General features: G+C 39.4%; 1 protein-coding gene across 1 annotated transcript; it reads left to right on the forward strand.

The window, feature by feature from the left end:
* On the forward strand, window positions 1-27830 carry LOC311058413 (uncharacterized protein). Its single transcript, XM_084075850.1, has 10 exons — window positions 1-129; window positions 547-720; window positions 2350-2550; window positions 2739-2780; window positions 3024-3106; window positions 3803-3896; window positions 4979-5092; window positions 10103-10339; window positions 12955-13040; window positions 26970-27830. The coding sequence occupies exons 1-9, from the start codon at window positions 96-98 to the stop codon at window positions 12993-12995; spliced, it is 1020 nt and encodes a 339-aa protein (XP_083931976.1). The 5' UTR covers window positions 1-95; the 3' UTR covers window positions 12996-13040; window positions 26970-27830.
* Window positions 27831-27932: the final 102 nt, after the last annotated feature.

Raw genomic sequence — 27932 nt, forward strand, 5'->3', positions numbered from 1 at the left:
CAACTGGACATGCAACCCTTCTAGATATTCACAAGCAACACTGTAATAGATGATCAGCTCTTGGGTACAGCAGAAGTTATTCGTAGAACCTCAAAATGGGATTAGTTGGCCTTTCTGTGTTTATTCTGGGTAAGTTTTTTATATTTGTCTTTTATATTTTCATATAACCTTTATTTTTTTAAAGCTATGGAAATGTGTTTTCTGGTTATATCCATTATACACTGTTGCTGGCTGATTTGAACTTATTTCATCTAAAGTTTTCTAAATATGATTTTTTTTAAAGTAGCCTTGACAGTTATGACAGGCACTGACTGTTTACAATATTTTACCTTTTTTTAGTTGGCCTAAGTATAGCTCTGGTCCATATAATAGAGTTAGAAGGAGTTCTCTCCTTCTAACCAGAGCTACTGTATGCTGTATCAACAACAACCCACGTGTCAAATATTTGTATAAGTTACATTATGAAAAAGAAAAAGAAATAAACATAATGGAATGACTTTAAACACCAAATAGATTTCAAGGTTTTGGGCCTGTCTTTTCTTTCAGGTCTTATCACACATTTTGCCATTGCTCAACCTGCCACAACAATGCAAGTAAATGCAACTGAAGAGAAATTCAACATGACCTACACCACCATATATAATAATGGCAATGAAACTGAAACGTACTCCACCACTGAACCTACCCTACCCTACACCAATGAAACAGCTGATCGTTCAGGTGAGAACAATGTGTAGCCCAACCTTGCTGGGTCTGCTGCTTGCTACAGTATGCATTTAAATCAAGACCTTTATCACTTTGTACTATTGAGCCAGCTCTTTCGCTCTCTGCTGGAGAGCACAATTAGACCATTGGAAACACCTGCTGATCAATTAACCCTGGCACTGCTCCCATGAGTCACTCCCCATCTCTGAAAGTTCAGAGAAATTCTTATAAATTGCTTACATTTGGGAAAGTTCATATGCCAATGGCCAATGCCCGTGTGCAATTTGAGCTCTATCGGTCAACCCACTGAAGAGAAAAATGGATGAGGGCATATCCTCCCACTGCAGTTGTTTGAGTGAGAGTTTTCAAAAAAACTCTAATTAACAGTTTAAATGTGTTAAAGGTGAAGAATCAGCTTCCTCATCCTCACGCCTTACATTATGTCAAGGAAGGGTCATCCACATGTGCAAGTTCAGGTGGTTTGGGCAACACTAAGGAGAAAAATGGATGAGGACGGACAGAAGTACAGTTTTATTAATTTTATAGTAGGATTTATAGTAGCATAGTAGGGCTAGAGTAGGGTAGTAGCATAATAGTAGAATATAGTCGGATAGTAGGATAGTAGGATTCAGATCATTCAGGACCCACTTAGATTAGACTAGACATTTAGATCAGATCAAATGAGATCAGACTTATTAGTGTCTATTTCCAAACCAGACAAGTGGAAACTTGATGTAGGCTGCTGTTACTTATATAATGAAAGTGGTGCACTCGTGGACACACAGATAATACATACACACCAAACAGCTCATACAGTACTATACCGGTGTAATAGATACAATACTGAATAGACAATAGCAAAAATAACAAATGTTGCAAGATAAGCTGTGAATTCATGACTGTTACTTTGTGAATGATGTCTAACCTGTTGAATGATGCGCTTCATATCTAACCTGTTGAATGATGCCCTTCATATCTAACTTCAATCAGAAACACTCTCGTCTTAGTAGATAAAGAACCATTTATTGCCACAAATGGAATACAGTTAAGCTTGGCGTTAAAGCTCCGCTCTTGGGAGAATATTCACTGAATTTTGTCGAAGCAGCCTGCTAAGCATATATTCAGAGAATGCTTAAGCAAATCCCCCATAGGGATACAATGACAACAATAAGCATACATTAACATATTAGTTAGAATTAGCAGATATACATGATAAACACAAGTATTTGAGCCTAGCAAGATTTTAAACAGCAGATATACATGATAACCACAAGTATTTGAGCCTATGGCAGACTCTAATAAAAAAGGTGGAGGCTGGGGTGGAGGAGGAGCTAGCAAAATGCATTGGTTCAGCAACCAAGAAAGACCTAGAGAATATGAAGCCGTATTTATAGGAACCTCTTTGCTCAAGCGTGAGCTGTGATTGGATAATGAGTGTGTGATGTAATGACCAGCTGGGCTGTGAATGGGGAATAGAAAGCTGATGTTCACATCAGCTGACTGACTGCTGGTTACAGCTTTGGCGTGCACGACTTCCGTGTCCTGCATGAACTAACGCTATGCTTCATTTGTTGAATGATGCCCTTCATGTCTAACCTGTTGAATGATGCCCTTCATGTTGAATGATGCCCTTCATATCTCCAGGCAATCACAGCACAACAACAACCTCAACAACAAATGAAAATGGAACTAGGGCCACTCCATCTCCCACTATCTCAGAACCCACCAAAAATTCTGAGCTTCCTCCAACCAAGCCAAAGCCAGCCACTGTGAAACCTGTGAAACCTGTGACTCCTGTGAAACCTGTGAAACCTGTGAAACCTGTCACTCTGAAACCTCCAAGCAGTACGACCTTCCATATTCTCTTAAATTCTCAAAATTTGACTTATTTCGAAATATTTAAGTTTTCAGATGTTTAGATATTAGTTGTGTTTATTTCACTAGTCATCATTTTGATCTCCCTTTGTTTTGTTACATACTCATTTATAAAAACAGAATGAATTGAATAAATAAAATCTTTATTGTTCAACCAGGTACCACCAAACCACAAAAGAAGAAGAAAAAAATCTCCACAGGTGAGATGCCTTTAAATACATGTATGGCAAATAAGTATGCCATACTACAAAACATTTTTTTCTCTCTATTAGGCTATTACTAATTATCACAACTACTATTTACAGTACCACTTAAATAATTAAATAATTAAAATTTTCAACTCCAGGCAACAGTGCACAATGACACAGAGTAAATTGTTTTGCACTCTTTTTTGCCCTCTTTGCACTTAACTCATGAATTGCATGAACGTCCATCCACTGAAGCCGTTCTCGTCACTCTCCTTTTGGTCTTCCTCTCTCTACTTGGGATGGGAGCAGCCTACTGTTTCCTAAGTCGGCGATCTAGAGTGAGTATTCTGTAGGCCTGTCAAAAAAAATCGATTCATGAATAAATCGCGATTCTTAATGCCACGATTTTAAAAATCGATTCAAAATATTAAAATCGATTTTTTATTTTTTATTTTTTATTTTATTTTATAAGTTAGTACCTTTTTCACTGGCACTTTGTCTGAAATCAATGTCAGAAAGACTGACTGACATGATCTGGCTGCATTGTGTATGATTCATGATTTGGGGTAGAAAATCGCAATAAATCGCAGAATCGAATATCAATTAATCGCAGAATCGAAATTTTAATCGAATCGGCACCCTAGAAAATCGCAATAAATCGCAGAATCGAATCGAATATCAATTAATCGCAATTTTAATCGAATCGGCACCCTAGGAATCGATTTTGAATCGAATCGTGAGGTAAGTGAATCGTGACACCCCTAGTATTCTGTATGTCTCTAATGACAACCCGCAAAGTGAAACGGGCATCCTTGTGTGTGTGTGTGTGTGTGTGTGTGTGTGTGTGTGTGTGTGTGTGTGTGTGTGTGTGTGTGTGTGTGTGTGTGTGTCTGTGTGTGTGTGTGTGTGTGTGTGTGTGTGTGTGCATGTGCGTGTGTGCATGTGCGCGCGTGCATGTATGCATTCGTAATATACAGTATACAGTATGCTGATCTGTGAGTGTTGTGAACCACCTGTCTCTGCTATTTCTACAGAGGTACATGGTTGACCAGCATTCCAGACCAGATGAAGCTGAGATTCCCCTGAGTGCTATGGATGAGAGATCTCCTGAAACAGCATCACAGAACGGTATGTCTGACACACTGTTATTCTAACAACACTGCTGTACTTCTACCTTTTATTCTGCCATATCCCTGTAGGTGACACCAAAATTCTATGTTGCTACCCCTACACTATTGATGGAATATTACAATGTCGAGCTGCTGTCCATAGCACTTTACTGTACACGCTTCATACCTGCTCCTTCAGCCACTTTATGGGTAATACAGTAAAGTTCTCTTCCTTAGTCTATACACTCCTTGTCTATTGTGCTGTATTCACATCATGACATTTATATACTGTATATATGTATTACGTATCCTTAGCAGAATAAACAAGAGAGAGAGAGAGATCGGATGCAACCCACATACTCAGCTGTGCTGCTCATCCCACAAATGCATGTTCCTTACAAATGAGGCACCATTTAAAAGGGAAATACTTTCCAGTATAAAAGTTATTGCCAAGGAGCATTGTTACAAAATTGTTATTGCCATGGCGCATTGTTATACATTTTTGATGATCATTTGATCATGTAATGGTAATAGATTAATCTGTATGTGTCACGATGAGGTTCTGGAGATGTAGGACTCAAATGCAGAACGACAGATACAGGCCGAGCAGTGAATATTCAATAGGTTTTATTAACAAAAAACCCACACAAGGAACACTTGGAACAAAGAACTTCAGAATAATCAAAGACTAGAATAACTTGGAACACAAGGAACTAACCACATCAAAAATGACAACCAACTGACTAGGGACTAAACACACAGACTGAGGCATTCATATAGACAAGGACTAACTAGACACAGGTGAACGCAACAGACAATCAACATTGGGATAGGCTAGGGGACTAAGGGGACACAGGTGGAAACACTGGGAATCACAGGACTGGTTAGATGAGACAGGTATGGATAACTAAGCAGACAGGAAACACAAGGAACAATACTACACAATAAAACACAGAACACCAAGGCAACAAACTACACAGAACTAAAAGACCAAAACAGAACAGGAATACAAAGTAAAAGTCCAAAACTAACAAACACAGACAAAGTGCAAGGGCTGAGGAGCGGACCGTGACAGTATGACAGCACAATCTGTTCTTTCAGGGATGCAGACATTTTCTGACAGGGTTGGTGGGGACACTGAGCACCCACCAACACAAAAAGAGACCAAGGACTCTGAACCAGAGGAGAAACCTGGAGGACAAGAGGAGCAGAAAGGTTAGAAAAGTTATCTGGACAAACACATCTCACATTCAGCTTTGATAGTTTGTAAGAGAACACAAGATGAGATTTGATGAGATGAGATATACTTAATTAATTCACATGGGTAAATTGGAACCCAGCTGGAATAACAGTGGAATAATGTATTGTAAAGAGAACAATATAGATGAGGATCATGAGGATGATAGATGTGATCAAATACAACAGATAAGCAATAAAAATACAATTAGATAACGTCCAAAAAGTTACTTAATCCAGTACAGTGTATATTTGTGTGTGTGTGTGTGTGTGTGTGTGTGTGTGTGTGTGTGTGTGTGTGTGTGTGTGTGTGTGTGTGTGTGTGTGTGTGTGTGTGTGTGTGTGTGTGCGTGTGTGCGTGTTTGTGTGTTTGTACAGTATGCTTGTACAGTACAGTTTAACCTATGTCAAAGTAATTTCAGAGAATATGCCCAGTTCAGGATCAGTATGGTTACAGGTGTATTTAAATGCAGTCTAATAGAACTAGCAAGACTACTGGCATCTCTTATTTGTGTTAATGTGGCTAGAACTGTCAGTAATAACCCTGGGAGTGCACTGTGGTTGGAGTATGCCGTGTCACCTGGCTTCCTCTTTTGCAAGAGCAGTTCAACTGAATAAAAGGAAGGGCTCACCACAGTACAGAGACATCTCATATAGGCCTATGTAAAATACTATATATTATACACAACATGATTGTTCATGTAGAGTTTTTGTACTACAATTGTCTTTTCATGCATTTATCCTGCCAATAGTATTGCAGACCATCATTTCTTCAACATAGCACAGCAGTAAAGACAAATATATTGTGACACAAAACTCCAGTGTCTCTCAACCTACTATACTTTAGTAACCAAACGGTTTGTCATAACTTCTGCTAACGGAAACAAGAACCAAAGAACACTTCCACTTGATGGCGGGGCAAAAGTGCAAGAGATTGTCGTATTGCTTTACATGCTGATTAGATCATTGTTTTCCTTAGAAATTTGAGAAAACGTTTTTAAAACTTAAAATAAAAATGTAGTGGACAGAGGTCACACAGTCAAGTCTGATTTTGTCAGATTATTCGTACGACGATGTTGTGCTGCGGAAATAGCTTATCTACAAGCTCATATCGCGTCACAGAGAGCTTCTAGATCTACTATCTATGGCACGCCACACCAGCGTACAAAAGGGTATAAATTAAGCATAAGTGTAGTGTACACATGTTATTTTTTGTGGCATGTTTTCTTACCACAGCCACATTCAGTGTGTCACCATTCTGACGAGAAGGAAACTCAGGATGACAAACAGCTTGACGCACACAGCCTTCTGCATCCACAAAAAAAAAACATTACAAAATCTGAACATGAGATGAGTCAGATCAACTCAAGATGCTCCTTTTTTGTTTTGAATTGCACATTTCATGCTCATACGAATACAGAGTGCTTCACAGGAAATACATACGAAATAGATACAAAATATGCACAGTACACCATACAGATTAAGAACACAACATACATTTCTGATGATGGTCAAAGGGAAGAAATGGAATACAGACTCTAGTGATGGCGAACGCAAGTGGGCGAAATAAACCCAATTAGATACAACCCCCTGTTTGGGTAAGGGTCCAAGAGGCAAGAGTGGCATCAGGTTATGTTAACAGAGAAGAGGTGAGAGGTGAGGAGAAACTGTCACATAGGGATCGAACCTGTGGACCGCCCTTTCAAGCACTGAACTATGAGATATTTCTAATATAAAGCATATGTAGTAAATGGCTCTTTTATTATATCCTTTAGTTTCAAGATGTGAAAATCTGTAGGATGAGAAAAACATTTTGAAAAGTCATGTGCAATGCTGAAGTCCACCACTTGATGGAAATGGAAGCCAAGCTGACACCGACCAGTTGGTTGTATCTGATTTAGGAAGTTTGTACCCATTGTCCTTCTCAGTTGCAGTGTAGTAATCAGACATTTATATTTTGAAGTTTGATGTAATTTAAAAACAAGCTTCTCAAAGGAACTGGGTTGCACCCAACAGGGATATATTAATTCACCATAATTACAGGCCAGTTAAGTTTAAACATGTCCAGTGTAACGGCTAGGACTCAATACAGTTGCTGTACAGTAGCCTGGCTACAGATTAAATGTATGATACTGATACTATACTGATATGATGTTTATGTATCTATCGCTCGCTTGTCAAATGACAAGCTTGTCATAGGCCTACTGTATGTGCAGAGTATGCACACGGTCCAGATTTATGCCAAACTATCCCAAACATTCACAAGTGCTGATACACAAGTGTCCAACATCTTCTTAACTAAAGTTTTTTTTAAAACTGGCTTTACATAATAAATTAAAAAGGCAATTATGTATTCCTTTCTCCATCTCCATCTCACTGGTTTTTGTTTGTTATTGAATGACATGTCCTTATTTTCCGTTGAGTTCTTCCCAGGTTTGGTTACAATCATGTCTGAACCTGCCCTAATGCCCTGGGCCACACTTTGCTCAAATGGACAATTTTCATTGCCACTTGTAAAACTAACTACTTTGCAAATGGGATTCTTTTCCTGTCCTGGGAAAAGGGTGAACATAAATGTTGTATTTAGAAAGTTTCACACAGCAATCTACGGTAGACAGACATCCAGGTTGCTAATTGGGCTATACAGGTGCACCTGGCCTTCAAAACAGATGTTTTAATACAGCTCAATGACACACAGAAACATAAACCACAGCTGGTCCATTGTTTTTACATTATTCTGTATTGTGTCCATTACTGAGGTTAACACAGAACAATAAACATTCCTGAGCTTTGTCAAGTGGTGGAATCCACAGTTAGGAATAATGTTCCAAATAAGAAGTTGTAACATGCTGCAACTAATAATATAGCATTCTGTTGGCGTCAGTGTGAGCACCAGGTGTGTGATGAGTGGCTCTTAGCAGTTGAACAGTGAATTAAATGATGAACGGTGTCTTTTCAAACTAATTAATGCGCTTTCTTTGCAAGTCTTTTATATCCATCAAATGAGAAAAGTGCTCAAATCTGTGACCTATTTATAATTTTAGTGATGAGCAAACATTTGTAAAATAGCTGATTTTAGGCAGAAATACAACGATGTTCTTGATGAGAGCAAACCCCAACACACAGGGCCAAGTTATTGTGGGTTTTAAAGCAGGATACCAAGCACTTTTTGTCTACATACCATTCATTGAGGCATCCCACAATAATTAATAATTAGCAAATTGAATTGCCTTCATACTTAAATACAAATTTTCAAATTGAACTTATAGCCAATGAAAACGGACAATTAGAGACTCACTGAACATCTATTACTGTAACTATACTTTAACATCAGGTCTGCTGGGAACAGGAGTCGGAAAAAAACAACACCACCAACATGATAATTTCCCTGTCAGTTATCACATTTAGAGGCAAGAATTGCCTGCCTGTTCAGTTTTCTAATGACAGATCTCTCTTCCGATCTTGGTCCTGTGAACGAGAATGTTTGGCAGGTTGAGCATGAGTCAGGAAGCGGTGGCTTACTACCTCTAATAGCGGCGCTACCAGGCAGCTTCCCAAAACCAGACAGCGTTGGCTCTTAACTTTTCTGTACATTAGTTTAGATGTATTTATGTTTTGCCTGAGGGAGAGCAGAGTCAGGGAGGATGAGAAAGTACACGGAAAGCACCGTCTCTGAGTCATGATGTCTGAAAAGTACATTTTCTCAAAGGGTTTATTACTGTGAGAGTTCATAAAGACAGCAAATATCCTTTACAACCAGGTTTTTGCTTGTTATTGCCTTTGAGGTGATTTGAGAACGTCCTTTTTTGAGAAAGTCACTGAAGGATAAAATTAACCGGTTGTTCGCTGTAGACATAAATACGTAATTGAGTCACAAAAGTGATATTCTACAAAACAAAAGTATTATTCTCTGTTTTCGTCATCAAAAGAGATCATCAAGAGAACATCTTGGAAAGCAGATGGCCATCTCTCTAGGTCCTGGACATTAACAATCAGGCTATAACGTAGCTATGTCTGGAACACCAGTCACCATCTATTCCACCCCCTGTCTTTCCCCTTCATACATCAGCTCGGGGTCAGGTAATGATGGGGGTTGGCATACTTTCCCACAGCCATCAACAGCTGTGTGGCTGTGGCTCATTCAGTCCTGGTCAGTAATCACCTTATTTTACTGGCCGCCCCCTCGTCAGGTGGGTCAGACCAGAGAACCCCCCCCCCCCTTAAATGTGGGCAGAACCACTTGAGGCCACGTGATTTGAACTGCTGTTCTTATGCAGCAGGTAATTACAAGACACAGCAGTGCTGACAGTCAATCTTTATAGACATAGACGTAAATACTTGGGGGAAATGTATTACAGTATTACACAATTTTAGTTTTTGCAACTCATAGGACAAAGTGTATAATTCAGTGTTTGGTGTTTTTCCATTTGATTTCTAAAGACCATGGGCCTGAATTGTGTTGTACAACTTCTGTTTACTTGTAGCAATGTAGCTAGAGATTGTATATGATAATTTGAAATGCATTTTAATTTCCAATTTAGCAAGGGTAGAATTTTGTATTTCTTTTAGGTAAATCCAGAGAGGATAACAATGAGCTCAGCTTCAGTTTTCAGTTCCAAACAACTTCACAACCAACCAATAGCAAGCAGTAGAAGAGTAGTAAAGTTATTTTATTTGACAGTTCATTGTAGAGAAACAGACAATACAGTATACATTGGAGAGAAAAGTGCACAAACTGGCAGCACTACCAGGTCTCCCTGAGTCTTCAGTGTTCACAATAACAAGTGCAAATAGAAATATGCAAATAGAAACAGTTTTGTTTCAGCTGTCTTCACAGCCAAGGCTGAGGATAAATCATGATGACTCCAACATAAGAATCTGTCTCAGCTCCTGCAAATTCACCAACACTAAAACCCACCAAAAGGAATACAACAGTCCTCGGTGTTCTCAACAACCACTAATGTTTGATGTTTCTGTTGTGATTCCCAGCTGAGACTGAGGTCAAACCTGCTGCAGACACCAGCACTGATCCTCCTGCCTCAGCTCTGTCCCCTGACTCTGATTCTGTGGACAAACCAGTTCCAGAGGAGACCCCTGCTCCTGCGGAAGAGAACCCTGGAGACAAGAGCGATGACGAAGGCACCACCTCCAACCAAACCTCGCAAGAATCCCTGAAAGAGCTCAATGGGAACAACAGCAACAATGTGATCCAGACGGAGACACCAGGTTGGTGTGATGGGGTTTAGGTTACTCTTTTGTGTTTCTCCAAGCCTAAGAGCTATAGCTAAGTTAAGGAATGCAAAAGTAAAAGTATTAAAGGGAAAGCTATTGCTTAGCACACTGGATACATATTTAAATTAATGGCGTTTTTACAGGTATCATTTTTGGTTGGATGAAATCAAAATCCTAGTTGCCTTTGAAACACACCAAATTATGTTTTTTTATGGCAGCATCATTTGGACGAAGGTGTTAACATATGATCTGCAACAGTGATTCTCAAACATTTTCAGTGACCCCCATAACTGAGAGTGTAACTGGATGGAACCCACTTGTACACTCTCAGAGTTACAGACCTGTAATGGTCCATTTGGAGGAACCCTGGCGGTCCCCTGACACACTTTGATAACTACTGATCTACAAATATCAAATGAGAGCAAAATCTCAATTACTCAAATTCACTGGGACTGGAAGACAGATGCTTACCACAAATTATTGTTGTCAGACAGAAACCTTGTATCTCCATATTTCAGCTGTTTATGTTTTTTTTCCCCATGAATTTAGGCCCTATTTTACACTTTATGTAACACAAATGTGGCAAAAATTGCCAATCTACAAGCGCACTACATGTCACAGTATAGCAGTTTTTAACATACATTCTGCCCAACAGTGATGACATTTTGACATTCTTGGTTGTAACCATTTCAGAAAACTGTCCACTAGCCACCACCCCCACACACTCCTCAGTGTATACTTATGCCTCAGTGGAATCTGTATCTTGATTTTTTGTTCCAGATTATTGTTGAGGTATTTATGCACTATTTTTAGGCACTAGTGGAGAGTCACGTAAGGGTAGAGAGAGAGAGGATGAATCATGAGCCAGATTCAGACCTGTTGAGGTCACAACATGGGACCATCATCATACCTATTGGCTAGATGACTTTGGGCTCTTCCCAGAATATCTGGGTCAAGAGGCCAGACACAGCAGTAGTTTGACCTGCTACTACTGTATATCGTGATGTGTAAACTTGGGCAAAAGAAGCAGTGGTGGAAAATAACTAAGTACATTTACTCAAGTACTGCACTTAAGTACAATGTTGAGGTACTTTTACTTTGCTGGAGTATTTCCAAATGTCAATATTTTTACTTCTACTCCACTACATCTCAGAGGCAAATATTATACTTTTACTCCACTACAATTATTTGAAAACTTTAGTTACTAGTTACTTTGTAGATTTTCGGCCATTTGAAAAATAGCTATTTGCAATATATTCTGCATAATGAGTACATTCTACTTTTGGTACTACATTTGATATCAAGGCTTTTGTACTTTTACTCAAATAAACTTTGAATTCCGGACTTTTACTTGTAACAGAGTATTTCTACGTTGCAGTATACAGCGATACTTTTGCTTAAGTAGAAAATGTGAGCACTTTTTCCACCACTGCAAAGAAGTCACTTAGTACTTGCTTGCAGCTTAGGCTACTGTCTGTAAAGTGTTGAAATGCCTCTACCGCTGCATGGGGTTGATGTTGGCAGGATAGTGAGAGACTGGCAGCTCCCAAGCTATGTCCATCTTTTAGGTCCAACATGCCACCTGCTCACATTTCAGTGAATTTCTTTTAATTGGGTGAGGGAAGCTGAACGAACAACTTGGCATTCATGTAGGACCTACGTTGAAGAGTAGTAAAACTCTCACCACTTTCTCAGAATGTTCCATTCCCATACGCTTGGAAATAATAACTTTTAAAGATGTTTTTGTTTTTTTACAGTACAGTGGTGGAAATAGCCGTGGTGGTATTCAAAAGCTGTAGCGCCCTCACTAAACTCAAGCTGTAAATGTCACAAATCACCAGTGGTACTCAGATTTTTTACTTAAAAGTAGCAATTCCCCAATGTATAAATACTCTGTTTTAAGTCAAATCCAAATTACTTGAGAAAGTAAAAGTAGCCTACAAAAGTATTGGCATCAATCGATTTAAAATACACAATGCTGAGATGTAGTGGAGTAAAAGTAGCCTATACATTATCGAAAAATGGAAATACTCAAAATGTAAAAGTACTCAAGTACAGTATTTGAGTAAATATATATTAATATTAGTTACTTTCCATCACTAAGATTTCTCAGCGGAAATGTGGAGAAATATCATGTCAAAGTCACCTAGACATTTCTTTTAACTTTGAACTTTAACCAAACAACTTCCTTAATAGGTGCCAACACTAATGAAATGGGAATCACTTAACAATGTCCCCACTGTACCTCTGATACCATTATTGTAAGATTTGTCTGCGGAAATGTGGAGAAATATCATGTCAAAGTAATTTCTTTTAACTTAGAACTTTAACCAAACAACTTCCTTAATAGGTGCCAAACTGCAAATCAGTTTTAGTTTTTAGTTCTTTATTTGATTTGCACAGAGAGCAACATATTCAGCAACAACATAATAAAAACAGATTGTGCAGGTGAGATTGGAAAAACCCTATGGGCTTTATAAAATGAATCTCACCTTAATTCATGAAAAAAAAAATGCAATACAAATAGAAAAGCAATCCGAAATGAAAATAAATCACATATCAACAATCCATTCTCATGTTGTCCATCTTTTGACCTGAACTGCACCCAGGCGATGTCTTCTCTGAGGTTCCCCTGGACAGCCCAGTGTGAGACAGACAGACAGACAGACAGACAGGCCCCATCTCTTGGACCAGTGTAAGTACACATTTCAACCTCAGCTTTCATCAACTCCCCATATTTATACGTACATACAGCGACCATTTTGGTCTTACTTTCAACCCCGTCAGCGGGAGTGTGAAGTAAGAACAAAATGGCAAGTAAGAGGAACAATGGCAGCTGTGTGAATATGGTTTATTTATCCATCGTTGTAAAATAAAATATCTGCTGTAATACAAAATGTCAAAAAACTAAAATCTCAAATCTACACAAGTGTCATAATGGTGTTGATTCACAAATACGATTCCAATAATTAGCAAAATACGTGGGATTGTCATTTTAATTCTCCACACTCCTGCTCCCTCCACCCTGCCCCCTGTGGCAGCTGCTGCAGCACTCAGCCAGCTCAAGTGTTGGTAAAGAGAGAGCCTCAACAGTCCTAGAAATGACTCCTGGGGAGTGCCAAGTTTCATGCCCCCGTCCTGAATTAACCACTTTAAACCTCATATACTTAGTTGACCAGAGTCCCCCATGGGCCTATACTAGGCTCCTTCCTTTTTTCCCCCTCTACACCAAATCTCTTTGGCAAAAACAAATAGCTGAACTATAAGCTCACAACGTATTGCAACACGACCCGTTGTGAGCTTGTAGATCAGCTATTTCGCGGAATGTTCGCCCCCGGAATAGGGACGCTAGGGTTCATGTGGCTAACCTAATATAAATAGAGGAGTCATAACCATCAAAATCTACTGATAGCACACAAGGTCATTAACATGCGGATGTCTCCGCTTCCCCACCCTTGTAAATCACTTTGATAAGTTTGACATACAGTGGTGTGTATAAATAAATACACACTGTGGATGCAGTGGGGATGCTTATCCCTGCTGAGAGATGTTTGTGACCGTCATTTGCATTCCGTAATTGAGCCTGGTTGCCAGTGGCTAGGTACAGTATCATACAGTATAAGATTAAATTAAATTGCTTGGAGACAGAATATTTCATTATTTTGTGTGTGTTATTATACTATCTATAATCCATAACAGAAATACCTCCATTTATTTCATGCTTAATTACTGCTGCTCTTGTACATTTAGCAGTTTGGAAAGTCCGGTTTTGCTCTATTTTCAACTGCTTACAGACCATTATGTACAGTAGCTGTTAGCTGGATGAGAAACACTCAAGCCGATGAGATTTGTTGTATTTCTAGATACAGGATAAATGCGACTACACTCACTCACACCAACCCACACACACATGCACGAACGTCACACGCACGCACGCACGCACGCACGCACGCACGCACGCACGCACGCACACAAGAGAGCATCAGTGTTCTCTTTGGAAATGTGCAGAAACAGTCGATTGCCTTCAAACGTCCTCATTTGTGACTTTGCTCTACGTTAATAATTGTGAATTCTGAAGTAATTTATAGTCTGTGCCTCTGTGGTGGAAAAATACTTTAAACAGTGGCAATCAAAACCCTCAACATTTTAAGGAAATGAAATTACATTGAAAATGGTATATGCTAAACTTAAATGGAAAAAACGGTATGCTTTCTGCCTGTCCTTCTGGTACCCCTCAGACAGGTCCCCCCTCAGTCTAATCGTCACAAGCTTCAGGACGTTTGGCCCATATCCGCACCTGTGCTCTTTATCTGCTCAGAAGCTTGCCGCCATGCACCCAGAGGCCAGGGCCATGAGGCCAGAGGAATTCACACCACACTTAACAGCCGATGATAGGAGCCCCAGATCTGAGGGTTCTCTGCATGGCTCCAACATGTAGTGCGTTAGCAGTCAAGGATCATGTCCCTATATGCACAAACAGACAGACACACACACACACACACACACACACACACACACACACACACACACACACACACACACACACACAAAAGGCTTCCAAAATCCGTAGCATCTCCCTGTCATCAGAGGCTTGTCACTTCTCACTCTCTCAGACCAACCGGTGTGTCTTTGACTTTTCCTGTGCTGGGTCAGAGTTTGTATGTAGTGTCGGTTTTGGAGTGGTTTAGTCGTGTAGATCAAAGACTGCTAACATACAACTTTCAGCCGTAGCAAAGCTGCAGAAAGGAGGCAGTCTCGGACGGATTCTGTATTCAGTATTCCTGTTTTATTCCAGTATTCCTGCAAAGACAGTTCTTGCTTTCTTAAACCAGCCAATCATCCTCAAGTATTTTCTTGTGTTGTGTAGGGTTTCTTCAGTATCTTCTCTGCTTTATGGTATTGGCATTTGAATAATTCTGTGAAAGCTTAAGTCCAAAGACTAGACGATAAACCTTCTGGAAAAAGATAGACAGATCCAGTTTATTGCTGATAAATCATATTATCTTTTTCTGCTGTTGCAGTTTTATAGGCATACTGTACTGTAACTCACTCTGGGTAAGAGCATCAGCTAAATGCCTAAAACATACTGTAAATGTATGGATACATACTATTCCGTCCATTAGTCCCTATGTGAATTTCCAATGGATTATTAACATTTGGATTCCAAATGACAAATTCAGCAGAGTAACAACACTGTCCTAGCCTGTAGAAGCCCCTCGGCCTACCACCTACCCCAGCCCATTTAGTCCCTGGATCAGGCTGGAGGGTTAAAGATTTGTCAGCAAACCCATGGCGCCTTTCCTGTGGCTGATGGATAGGGCTTCCCCCTTCTTTCTCCAGGCTTTATTGTGTGAGGGATTAGCTTTGTGTTGGTGGCCAGGGGGTTCAAGAGAAGGGTGTAATAGCTTTGACCACTTTAACCAGCTTTAAACCAGCCCTATTTTATACTTCGCCGAACGATGGTGTTGTGCGACGAAAATAGATGATCAAGCCATTTCACCACAGGGGGGGGGGGCCGCAACCAGAGGCTATGGTTTTTTGGTGGTCCTTGGGATTGGAAAAGTTTGGGAACCCCTGATATATAGGCTAACACCTCAACCACCCCAAATAACCACTGAAGAAACGCTGAGACAATATTTTGTGTGTGTAGATCTTCTATTTTTGATTTGTATTCAAAATGCATAAAAGGCCATTTTTGACATGGTCAGAAAATTATTAAAAGTTATAAAGAGAACAGAACAGAACAGAACAGAAGAGTGGCACTGGTGACACATGAAAAGCTTTTTGAATTAAACCATTATACTGTCAGGGTTATTTTTGTTATGGCATGCCTTTCCCTGTCACATTGTACATTTACTGACCTGACATTGTAGTTTCTAATAATGGTAGAGTGCTTAAATGCATGGCAAAATCTGAAGACACTCTACCATACATGCACACCAACAATGTAACTAAATATAACATGTGCAACTGTTCTTCTGCAATAAAATCAGCACACGCAGTTAAATAGTTAGTGATGCAGTTGTGTAAAGAAAAAAAGAAAAGTTAAAAAAGAAGAAGAGTGGAAAAGACAAGACGTGAACCATTTACTCCATCCCACCTGGTTTAGGTGGAGATGAGTCAGTTGAAAAATGCAGTTGAAAGGCCCCTCGCCATCTTATGGCTGGAGATAATGGACCATGAGGGTCTGATGGGTCATAAAGCAGCATAATTAGACCTGTTATTTTACAGTCAGGATGTGGGCCTTCATGTCTGACAGGCAGAATAGGAAGAAACCATCTTCAGACGAAAATAGCAGACGAACGCGTGTGTTCGTCTGCTTTTTTCTTTTTTAAGAAAAAGCTAAAATAGCACATCTAGAAGCTCACAATATGATGTGTTGTGAGCTTGTAGATCTGATATTTTGGCTATGCAATATATGATGATATATTGGGCTGGAGCTGAAGTTATTAATAACAGAATAATAACAGCCACTCTGCACATACTGTGTGGCTGGATGCAGGATCCCTATTTGGCTAATGACAGTGATTGGGCCAAGCTTCCTGGATGTGAGGGTTTGATGTGGTTGAGATTGGTGGGTCAAGTCAGTTGTCTCACCTGGGCAGCTTTACTGCAGAGAGACACTCCCTCTCACATGTGCATGTGTGTGCACACACATACATATACACTCTCACTCACTTGTGTGCACTCTCTTTCCCACACACAGCCACAGTACACACACGCACGCACGCAGGCACGCACGCACGCACGCACGCACGCACACACACACACACACACACACACACACACACACACACACACACACACACACACACACACACACACACACACACACACACACATTCTCATAGTTACAGACTGACACAACAGGGGAACACTATTATCTGGTATATTGACTTCAAGAAGATGGCAACTTTTTTTTTCTGTTCTGGTTGTGTTAAGGGTTTTCTGGGTCCTCCTCACCCACTGGTGTTTAAGTTCCCCAGGAATACATAGAGGCGTGAAAGCCAACTAAAAAGGGGTTATGCTTCTGTATGGTAACATGATTTTCATATATCATTATGTTTATTGGTATGTACACTATATAATCCATTGTAGGGCCATTAAAGGCTCTCTAGTCTCTAGTCATTATGATTGATAGAATTGCCTATAGCCTGTGTAGAATGGTCAATGAGAGAAACAGATGTACTGCAACAGATGCAATATAAAACTAATCAGAATTGGTGGGTGTTATTAGCTCCTTCCCCAATCAGAAAGTTTGTGTAAATAGATTATTGCTGGTATAAAGCATAGACTGAAGTGAAGCAAAATCATTGAGTACCATTATGTTCTTTTTGAGGGGTAGCCATAAATGAGTGGGTAGAGAGGCCGTCTGGGAGACAGAAGGGCCCCTGGTTGCGGCCTGGCCCTCGTCTATGTGTCAAAGTGTCCCTGAGAAAGTTACTTAACCCCTAACTGCTCCCTGAGTACTGTACTAATAGCATCTACTGCTCCTAATAGTTAGGGTGGGTAAATGCAGAGGACAAATTTCACCTATGTACAGTGACAAAAAATACCCCAAACGAGTGGGGACCAAATTATCATAATAATCAAAAAATCTCTTTAGGAAGCTTGTCTGAGACAGTGATTTAATTCAATAATTTTGAACAATGGAACAATAAACTATTATAGTCATAGAGATAATATGATGACAGCTGTTTTAACTGACTGAAATTAATTAAGGATCAAGTGGTCTTAGCACCATAGAAAGGAATTCACTGGTATCAAATATAACTTCCTCTATGGTTATTACCCTGTGAATGTCTGTTATAACTCAATAACAATAAGATTTTTTTCTTTTTTGTATTGCAACATAATATCGTTTGTGCTGCTTACCAAGCTGTGGTATTAATGGTGGAATTACAAACTAAATCGGTACACAGGAAACAAACTGTTACAGGGGAGAGTAGATGTAATGTTCTGTCCAGTGAGCTACATGTGTGTCGATGGCTGATTGTCTCCGCCAGGCTGAAAACGTGGCAGAGACTATGTTTTTCACCCAGTCCATCCGTCCGTCCGTCCGTCCGTCCGTCCGTCCGTTCACGCGTGCGTGTGTCCGTATGTCTGTGACCAACTAATCTCCGGTACCGTTGCGTACCGCAGCAAAACTGTGAACACACACTGCCTGGATGCCAGGGCAGACAGAACCTCTGCCCCTAATTGTTCAGATCGGCCTCTTATAGCGCCACCAGGAGGTCGCTTTGTGCAACAAAAAAAAATGATATTACTCCTACAGATGTTGTCCAAACATCACACAAAGCAGTACACAGTATCTATATAGTCATTAAATTCCATCCTGATTGACTAAGGCTGGATTCCAAAGTTTGCAGGAATGCTCCGTATTGAACAAAATGCCTCAAATAATAAACGAAGCATGCGATTTCTGTGAAATTTTGCACGCACATTCCCACTAGGCAGAGGGTGAAATGCCACATTATGCCACAATTTTTTAAAATCAGCCTCATGGTGGCTCTATAACAGGCAGATTTGTGTTTTTATCTATAACTGCACGGATCTCTCACGGATCTACGTAAAACTTTGTATGCGCACTCCCTAGAGACGATGGAAAAACCTTTGCCCTGCATTTTTCACATTTGTCTTTTATAGCGCCACCAGGAGGCCGACTTATGTAAAAACAAAAAAATGATATTACTCCTTCAGATTTTATCCAAATTTCGCTCAAATCAATACACATGAACTCTATAGTCATGTGATCAAGACGGATATGTTTGATTTTTCAGATTCCATCCTGATTGGATAAGATTGGCATCTAAAGATTGCAGGAGTGGCTTTGAACAAAATGCCTCAAATCATGAACGCAGTGTCTGATTGCGGTGAAACTTTGCATATGTTGAGGAACAAATGCCACCCTTCTGACATTGCCCTATTATAGCGCCATCAGTCATCTTCACCCATCATACAGTGTTCAAACACACCACATGGTCCCTGCTGTTGATTTTGACTTTTACTTGTCATTATTGCAAGGGGTCCAATTTTTCTTTTAAGTTACAGAAAAACCAGCAATTTAACCAATTATATGTGACACAGTTGTGCCATTCGAACATTTCACAATGATAGAGAGTTTGAATTATATGTGAAAGTACACCATTTTGTCCTATTTATCCTTTGACTTCTCCAGAGATGGTCATTATTTTTTGCGATTTGTCAAACTTTGCATACCAAAGAAAATAGGGAGCAGAGACAACTTGATTGCTTTCCAAACAGTTTATGTAAGGTTAATTGTTCATGTATCAATTGATCATGTATTTTGCTTTTATAAAAAAGATGGGTGTACTGATAGGCTGACATAGTGTTGCTTAAGCAATAGAACTCAACTCAATTAGCGTGTTATGGTGAATAACATCATACTGTATCTGTGATCGCAGGAATGGGCTGAAGTGCATATTTTACTGTGAGACTCTGCCCCTTGTGTTTAGCCTACTGTGTCCCTCTCAGTTTTCATAGTGTCTCAATATTAAAAAAAGAAAAAGTCACACTTAAAACACTTAAAAACAATTGTCACTGACAGATCTACATTTAGCATTGGAAGAATTGCAGCGCATGCCTGTACATTTATCTGACGTTTTGACTTCCTCAGTTGCACATATAAAAAAAGGTTATGTTCTTCCTCTGGGTTGACCTTCAGAGGCTCCTGGGTTGAAGCCGGTGCCAAAGGTCAGAGGTCAGACAATCCTAATTAAAGGGTCCATACTGACTGTGAAGAGAGTGATGTGGCCATGGTGTGAGAGTCAACTGGAGCACATTCTTTACCTGTCACAAAGCAAGTCTCTGCAGAGGAATATGAGACTTATGTATGATGCCTTCTCTTTTATATTGTTTTCTCTTTATACCTCCTCTTTCATACGAAGGACACACAATACTGTATATACACAGACTATTACACTATTATGTGTAAAATTGGCCCATAAGGGTTTCCTGTGTGAATGTTACATTTTCTTACCCTACCTGAGGGCAGCACATCTAAAAGATCCAGAAGATATGGAATTCAAGTGTTTTAAAGGCAGGCCTAGAGGAAGTTCCCTCTTGAACTTCTTGAACTCATTTGGACTACTCGTATTGAGAAGAAGTTCAATCCGTCCCCGTCTTTATTTTCTGATAAATATCCATACATGCTGCCCCTTAACCCCAAGTGTTTCAGACAGTTTTAACAAAACCAACACATTTTGGAGCTCTTACCCTCTTACCTTAGTCCATGTTTTGGCAGCTGCCTGCAAAGTGACATGTCTCAGGCTAGATTGGGCCATACTTGTCTATCAGCAAGGAGGAGAGAGAAGTAAAATAAAGAATAAACAATTGGTGCACACAGGAATATTGACGTTCTTTTGTATTTAATAATCTATAATATCCACAAGGCAAAACAAATGGTAATGCTTAAAACACATTTCCCATCTATATCTTTCACTTGTATGCGGTGATTCTTTTACCCTGAATGTAATACAGAAATTCCCCCTTCTGAGCTTGTCAAGAGATACTAAACACCTCTCCCTACATAAATAGAATATTGCTCTTTATCACAAGCTTTGTGGAAGGCCTGTAGTCTTAGTTGTGGCTACTCACATCCTCTGACATTTTGTGGTTTGTACATTGATGTGTGCTGGTACTATTTCAAGCGACTAGACCTTTGTTCTATTTCTGCACCATGAAGTTCCATCAGTGCCTATAAAATAAATATCTGGGTACATTATACCTAGATAGCATTACCTCATGAATAGCCTGCAGCCTACTATTGGTGCAATGCACTCTGATAAAAGGTGGGATAGCTGTCATTCCCCATGTCTGAAGAAGATATAGCCACTTCTTTGTGTCAGATCAATATGAAAAGTGTCACCTGTTTCAGCAACATAAAATAAAGGTACTGTAAATAAATCCAAGTCGAGGAAGTAGCAATTCGCTGTGGTTTGGAAAGTTATCAGTCAACCTATGGACAGAAGCTCCTAAGCTTTGTTTACAGACCTGAACCCTTAGGGGCAAGATTTGTCAGCTAGATAAACGTTGAGGATTGTGCCGTAAACGTTGGATTAGACAGCTAATAGAATCTGTCAGTTCTTAGAGCCATGTGTACATTTTCAGAAAAAAATATTTGCGTGTGGGCTTGTGTGTTCTGTAACAGGAACATTCAACCTTCTCTCCTTGCAGAATGCAGCAGTTTGTATGTTTAGAAGACAAAAACTAGATGTGTATGTGAAAGTCACCATTGAAATTTGAATGTTTGAGAACCCGCTACACTTTGAAACAGATCAAACTTCACTACATTCCACAATACATGAGACAAAATCCCACAAAGCTTGTTATTGCAATAGCCCTCATCAATGTCCCACTGTATCTGTCTGCAACGCCAACATTATTAAAAAATTATGGCTTTTTTCTTCAGTTATCCTATACACCCTGTGAGAGTGTTGAACCAATGAGGTGAAGAGCTCTCTAACTCTGAATCTCTGATACTGCATTGGTATAGTATTGTAGTTATTCTTCTTTTCAGTTATTGGCTAAATAGGGATCCAGTTTAGTTTGCTGAAATGACCAAACATAGCTTGTTGTTTTATGATTGGTCAAGTTGTGACATGAACCGTTTGATCATAACGTTTTGATTATATGCTGTATACCAGCTTATAATTATTTTTAAAAATGGGCGCATTTCTCAACATGTCTAATTCTACAATACCCAGAATTCATTATGAATACTTATGAACCAACAGTTCAGGGACGAACAGCTGGGTTTTTGAAGTCCATGCGAGTGCTTTCAATTTCCTAATTTGGTGATACGTTACATAGAAAAAGTGGTTTTCATTTAATAAACACTTTATTTGGTCACATTTAGTTACAGAACACTGCATATTTCTCTCCAGTTTATATCAGTCTATTTAACATTTTAGAATAGTTACAGAGGGCAGCAGATGTGACACATCTGCTAGAGGGCAATTATAATGCATTATGGCATATTTGGCTGATTAGCCAGGGATCCTTTTAAAGTAAAGGGTTACGCGACGTCTTTCCCTGTTCCCCCACCACCACACATCCCCAGCTGGTTGTTTTAGACATTCCCAGGCTGGTCTTTGTGGGGTTTTCACAGGGCTGGTGTGATCCGCAGCCCTGGTGACAGACGGACATTCACCTGTTGGATTCCCCTAAGGCCTCGACTCTGCATTCCACAGCCACTTCTGCTCACACTGATGACTTTATTGTACCTTACCTAGTCTGCCTCTCTCTATGCTAATACACAAACTATGTAGTGTGGTAGTTTTCAACTGATCTCACTCTAGTACCTGCATTTTCCATTCACATTACATAAAGCAGTGGTTCTCAAACTTTTTCATGTCAAGGACCCCCAGTTTGACATGCATTAGGGCTACAGACCCCCATTTAATGGCATTTCTATCACTTGGACCGCAATTTATATTGTAAAATCTATGTTAATTTAACTCTGAGAGTGTACAAATGGAACCAAATGGACCCTAACGGGTCCATTTGGTTCCATTTGTACACTCTCAGAGTTACAGACCCATAAGGGTCCATTTGGTGCCTAATCTATCATTTAGCTGGGGACCCCCTGGAACTCCCTCAAGGACCCCTGGGGGTCCCCGGACCCCACTTTGAGAACCAATGACATAAAGGAACCTGTTGTGCTATTTAAATGGATGTAAATGATGTAAAAAAAAAAAACTAGTGTAGGTGTAACAGTGGTGGTGAACCAGTTTCATATTGGGATCTGAATTTTCATCGCCACATAGTCAAGAAGCAGTGTTGCTCTTTGTGCATAACCCTGACAGCTCTCATTATAGCCTGGGTCATTACCCACTGGTTAAGACAATAGTTTAGTGTCTACTCCTCAGGATGAAGTGCTTTAGATGTTTAATGGTGGTACCTTTGCAGACAAGCCTTTGTGATTTGTGACTTGGAAGTATCCTGGAAAATTTGCAAGATAAATTACATTACATTTGAGTTGACTACCCACTATAACTGGGACACATCTGGGGAATTATCTAGGATGCTGACATTCGATTTAACATTTAATGGCATTTGACTGATCCCGTGCAGAAATACTCTTCAACTCCAGAAGCAAGAAATCACTTATACCTTTCTGCAAAGAAGAAAGGTAGAATTGTTGTTTTTAGTGATATAGGAAACAGATGAATGAAGGTCAGATCAGGTCAGATTTACTGATTAGGTCTGTCTAATGTCATGCCTTTGGACTTTTCTACTCCTAAGCTGACCTTGTAAATCACATTTCTAATTTATGTTTCGAAGTGTGCCATCTGCATTCGACTGTCGATTACTTAGCCTTGGAGCAGTTAGTCCATCACATCAGATGCTGATCCAGTTGTTCCTCCTTCTGTTTTTACATACAGTACCTGATGTTATCTCAGCAATAGCCCCAATAAAGACATTTATCATTCTATGTTACTCTCACATTTATGTAATTACCTCCAAGGAGTTCATGGTTTTGACCCTGTCTGTCTGTCTGTCTGTCTGTCTGTCTGGCGTGGTCTCTCGCAAAAAGACACATAACATCTGAAAAGATTTACATAACACCACAATACTTTAAAAAAAGATGCATTATTGGCCCAAGGAGAACTGATTAACTGGTCAGATGCATCATGAAGTTCAATTGACCAAAAGGGGATGTGGGCGGCACAACCATTGCAAACATTTAGCTCAATGATTTCAACACCTTATAGACAAACTGCCACCTTGGCGGAGGAGCACATTTTGTAGTTTACTTAATATTTCCACTTGCCAGTTGTCATCAGAATGGTATTGTCAGGCAAGGCAGTATATTATGCCTACAGAACGGATATTTTGTGTATAATTATAGTATCTTAATTATCTTAATAATCTAATAGTATCAATAATAATAATACTTTTCTTATTTTATCATCTTATTATATATTTGATAAATAAGATAAGATCATTTCATTAAAGAAAACAATTGGGCTAAAAACTTTATACAAGCTCACTTAAATGTTTTAACACAAGTCTTCTCTTCTGGGGGTCCCTGGCACAAAACATTTTCAGATGGGGGGTCCGCGGCCATATACATATATATCAACTTGGGGGTCCTTGACACGAAAAACTTTAAGAACTACTGATTTATGTGCATTAATAGAGAATCGGCCTCAGATCTTAATAGGTTAAGACAAAAACAAGTACTTTTTGAAAGTGAATATCATAGAAGAAAGAAGGATTTATATGGAACAGGCCTAAATCCTTGAAATGGTTCTGGCTTATGTCCGCACAGACACCCAATCTGCCCCAGGAGAGAAAAACCTAGCTAAGAAAACCCTTTACTTTTGACCTTTTTTTTTTTGCTTTTCTATATGCAGACTGGATTGAAACAGATGAACCATCCTTCCATGGGATTCAGTTCAGCATTTTTTTTATTTTTTTACAAGGGACTAAATCCCTTGAGGAATGTCCAGTCTTTCAGCAGCTAGGTTTTTCTGCTCTCGCTGTAGAGACTAACTAGCCTCCACAGATCTCTATCTATCCCTGTGGCTCAGCTGTATGCATGTGAGGCCGTATACCTGCAACTCAACCCCTGTCTCTGTAGTCACATTACCGGTCCCAAAGCGAACCTCCTCTTTATTGGGCACAGTTGAGATTAACTCAGGTCACATTTGAGATTGTCATGGGTAGACCTGAGGTCAGTTTAGGGAACAAAACCACCCTTTTTTAAACATATAGATGGCTTTGAATGGATGTCAAAGTGCAACTAAGATAGGCCTTCAAATCCGAGGAATGCTATCAGCAGTTATTTTCTACTTGTAGTATTAAGGGCAGCCTAAAAGCCAATTATGAATGCTGAAATAACCAAAATTTAGAACAAAAAATTATACCGAACTAGAGGTTCGGCATAAAAGCTTTTGGCCTTTGACCTCCTTCATCAACGACCGAAAGCTCGCAATAATTTCTTATATATATATGTATTTGACTGTGTGGCTGCTGTTTCCTCTCATTCACTTAAGGTTTTAGTTAACGAAAGAGTGGTGGTTTATTTCGCTTTACTGAACTAGAACGAAAGAATGACAAATGAACACTTGTTGTATCTATGCAAGCAAAAGCAATTATTTATCCACCAACGTATTTCAGCTCTATAATTCCATCAGGTGTCATAAGTAGATATGTATACGCACCACTGCTTATAGAACAATTTACACCACGGCCTTCACACCAGATACTTACAAAGCCCACAAAGCATATTATGTTCATCCCGATACTTCGCCTAATCCATGACATGGGGATGAACCCTCCAAAGACCGTATTCAGGTCACCTGAAGGATGGCAGACAACAGTTCAGAAGAGGCTTAATGGTTATTCATAAATCACATTTGCTAGATGTAGAGTAGGATTATGTCAGGGATCCTTCCACTCAAACAGATGTTTCTTTGCAGAGGTCAAAGGTTGTGGCAAAGGCCACATAAACTTGGCCCAAAGCAGAAGGTATATGGTTGATGGCGGGACATGTGACTGTGGGAGAGGACACATAACTTCCAGGAAACCAGCTGAAAGGAATTTGTAGGGATGAGTAACGTAAAGGGAGAGGTAAAGAAGCCATGGCACTCATTTATTATAGCTCCAAAGAGATCGCTTGATCGACCTAGATCAGTGGTTCCAAAAGTTTCAGCAGTCATGTGACAGTCCTGTGACACATCACACCCTACTGAGTATCCACAGCACCGCAAGTGAAGAAAATCAAAGATAGATTTATTTTATTTTCATATTCTTAACCCATTGAGACCTGAAGCCGATTCTACATGTCTCCTAAATCTCAACAGTATTCCGAAAAACGTATGTTTCTATATCAGTGGTGCTCAAACTTTTTCATGTCAAGGACCCCCAAAATTATATGTATTTGGCCGCAGACCCCCATCAAAATATTTTGTTCCAGGGACCCCCCAGAAGCAAAGATTTGAGTTAAAAATGTTCGCTTTAAAAATATATATATTCAAAGATTTGGACACATTTTCACGATTTTTCAAAAATAGCAGATCTACAAGCTCGTAGCGCGGCACTCGGTGCCGCGCTATGAGCTTGTATATCTGCTATTTTTGTTATATGCAAGTAACACCTCACTCTGCGTATGCATGCATGCGAGAGAAATATGGAAGAATACTTCCATCACAAGCACTCTTCATTACCATCTGAGCAGCCTTCAGCTGGGTGAAGCTGAAACAGAATTTCCCCAGTGGGATCCACAAAGGTCTTCCCTTGAGGTTTATTGAGCGTCTCTGGTCATCAACAGATGTGTGCCTTTACAGTATGTCGTAGTGAGGTTTTTATATGCTTTTGTAATTTGAAGCCTGTCTGGTGTCTGCAAACCAAACCAAATGTTACAGCGAGACAATAAAGCAATAAGCCCCAAAAGCCCATGGTTCACAGGGATTTTAGAACAGCTAAGGGGCGTTGTTAGGCACTATACGTGACGCAGCGTGCCTAACAACGCCCCTTAGCGTATAGCACTGTAACCCACAGCCTTGCATGGCTTATTGCTTTTATAAAACGGTCACCAAAAACAGAAAAACATAGATAAAATAATGTTTTTCCACTCTGTTTTATTTTTTTTCAGATTAAGAAAGATTTCATGAAAATGGTGGAAGGAATGAAAATGCTCAACTCTGGCTCAATATTTTATTGACATATATTGTCAAAGCTTACACACTGCATCATTGCAATAACGTTTTTACCAGTTAAATGCATTATAATAATGAATTGAAGAATGCCAACAAAATTGCTTTAGTATTAACTTTTTTTAGACGTCATAGATGTATTGACATTGGATTGGATTGCATATTGTACATGGTGTTGTGCTCTATTGTTTCATGTTTTATGTTTTAAGTGTGCAAAACGAAAAGAAAATAATTTGTAAACATTTTCACGACTCTTAGTTCAGATGTGAGGACTATTTGTTAATAAATTGAATTGTTTTTGTATGATAGATGATATTGATAAGAATTTCCAACCATATTGATTCGTCAAATAAAGTTTGCTTTCCTGTTAAAAAGAGAATTTACCATTCTAGACCTGCAACTGCAAGTTTTGAAGATCCAATCCTGTATTTCACTTTTTTTCTGAATTCTGTCTGGTTCATCACATTTCATACAATAATGGTAAATCTTCAGCTGTGTTTTTGTTTAGTTTTTAATAGGACATTTTCTGTGGTGTATAATGTATTATTTATTTTGGACATCCTTCAATAAATTGATTACATAGTTTTACGGTAAGGCTTCAAAATTGACATCAAGCAAAGCCATTATGGCTTATGTAGGCCTACAGTATGTACAGTACATGCTTTTCAAGTTACCATGTGTGGCATGTGTTGATCTCTAACCCTATATTGATGTAATGTTAACACTTAAACACTTGTCTCAGTGACTCGTCATTGTTTATTGAATATTTCTTCCTTGTTTAGTTTACAATTTTTTAGGGATGTCCGATATTATCGGCCTCCCGATATTATCGGCCGATATTAGCATAAAAATTTATATCGGGAAAATATCGGTATCGGTTTAAAAAAAAAAAAAAAAAAAAA

Source organism: Gymnoscopelus microlampas (assembly GCF_963454915.1).
Source record: "Gymnoscopelus microlampas genome assembly, chromosome: 2".
NCBI lineage: Eukaryota > Metazoa > Chordata > Actinopteri > Myctophiformes > Myctophidae > Gymnoscopelus > Gymnoscopelus microlampas.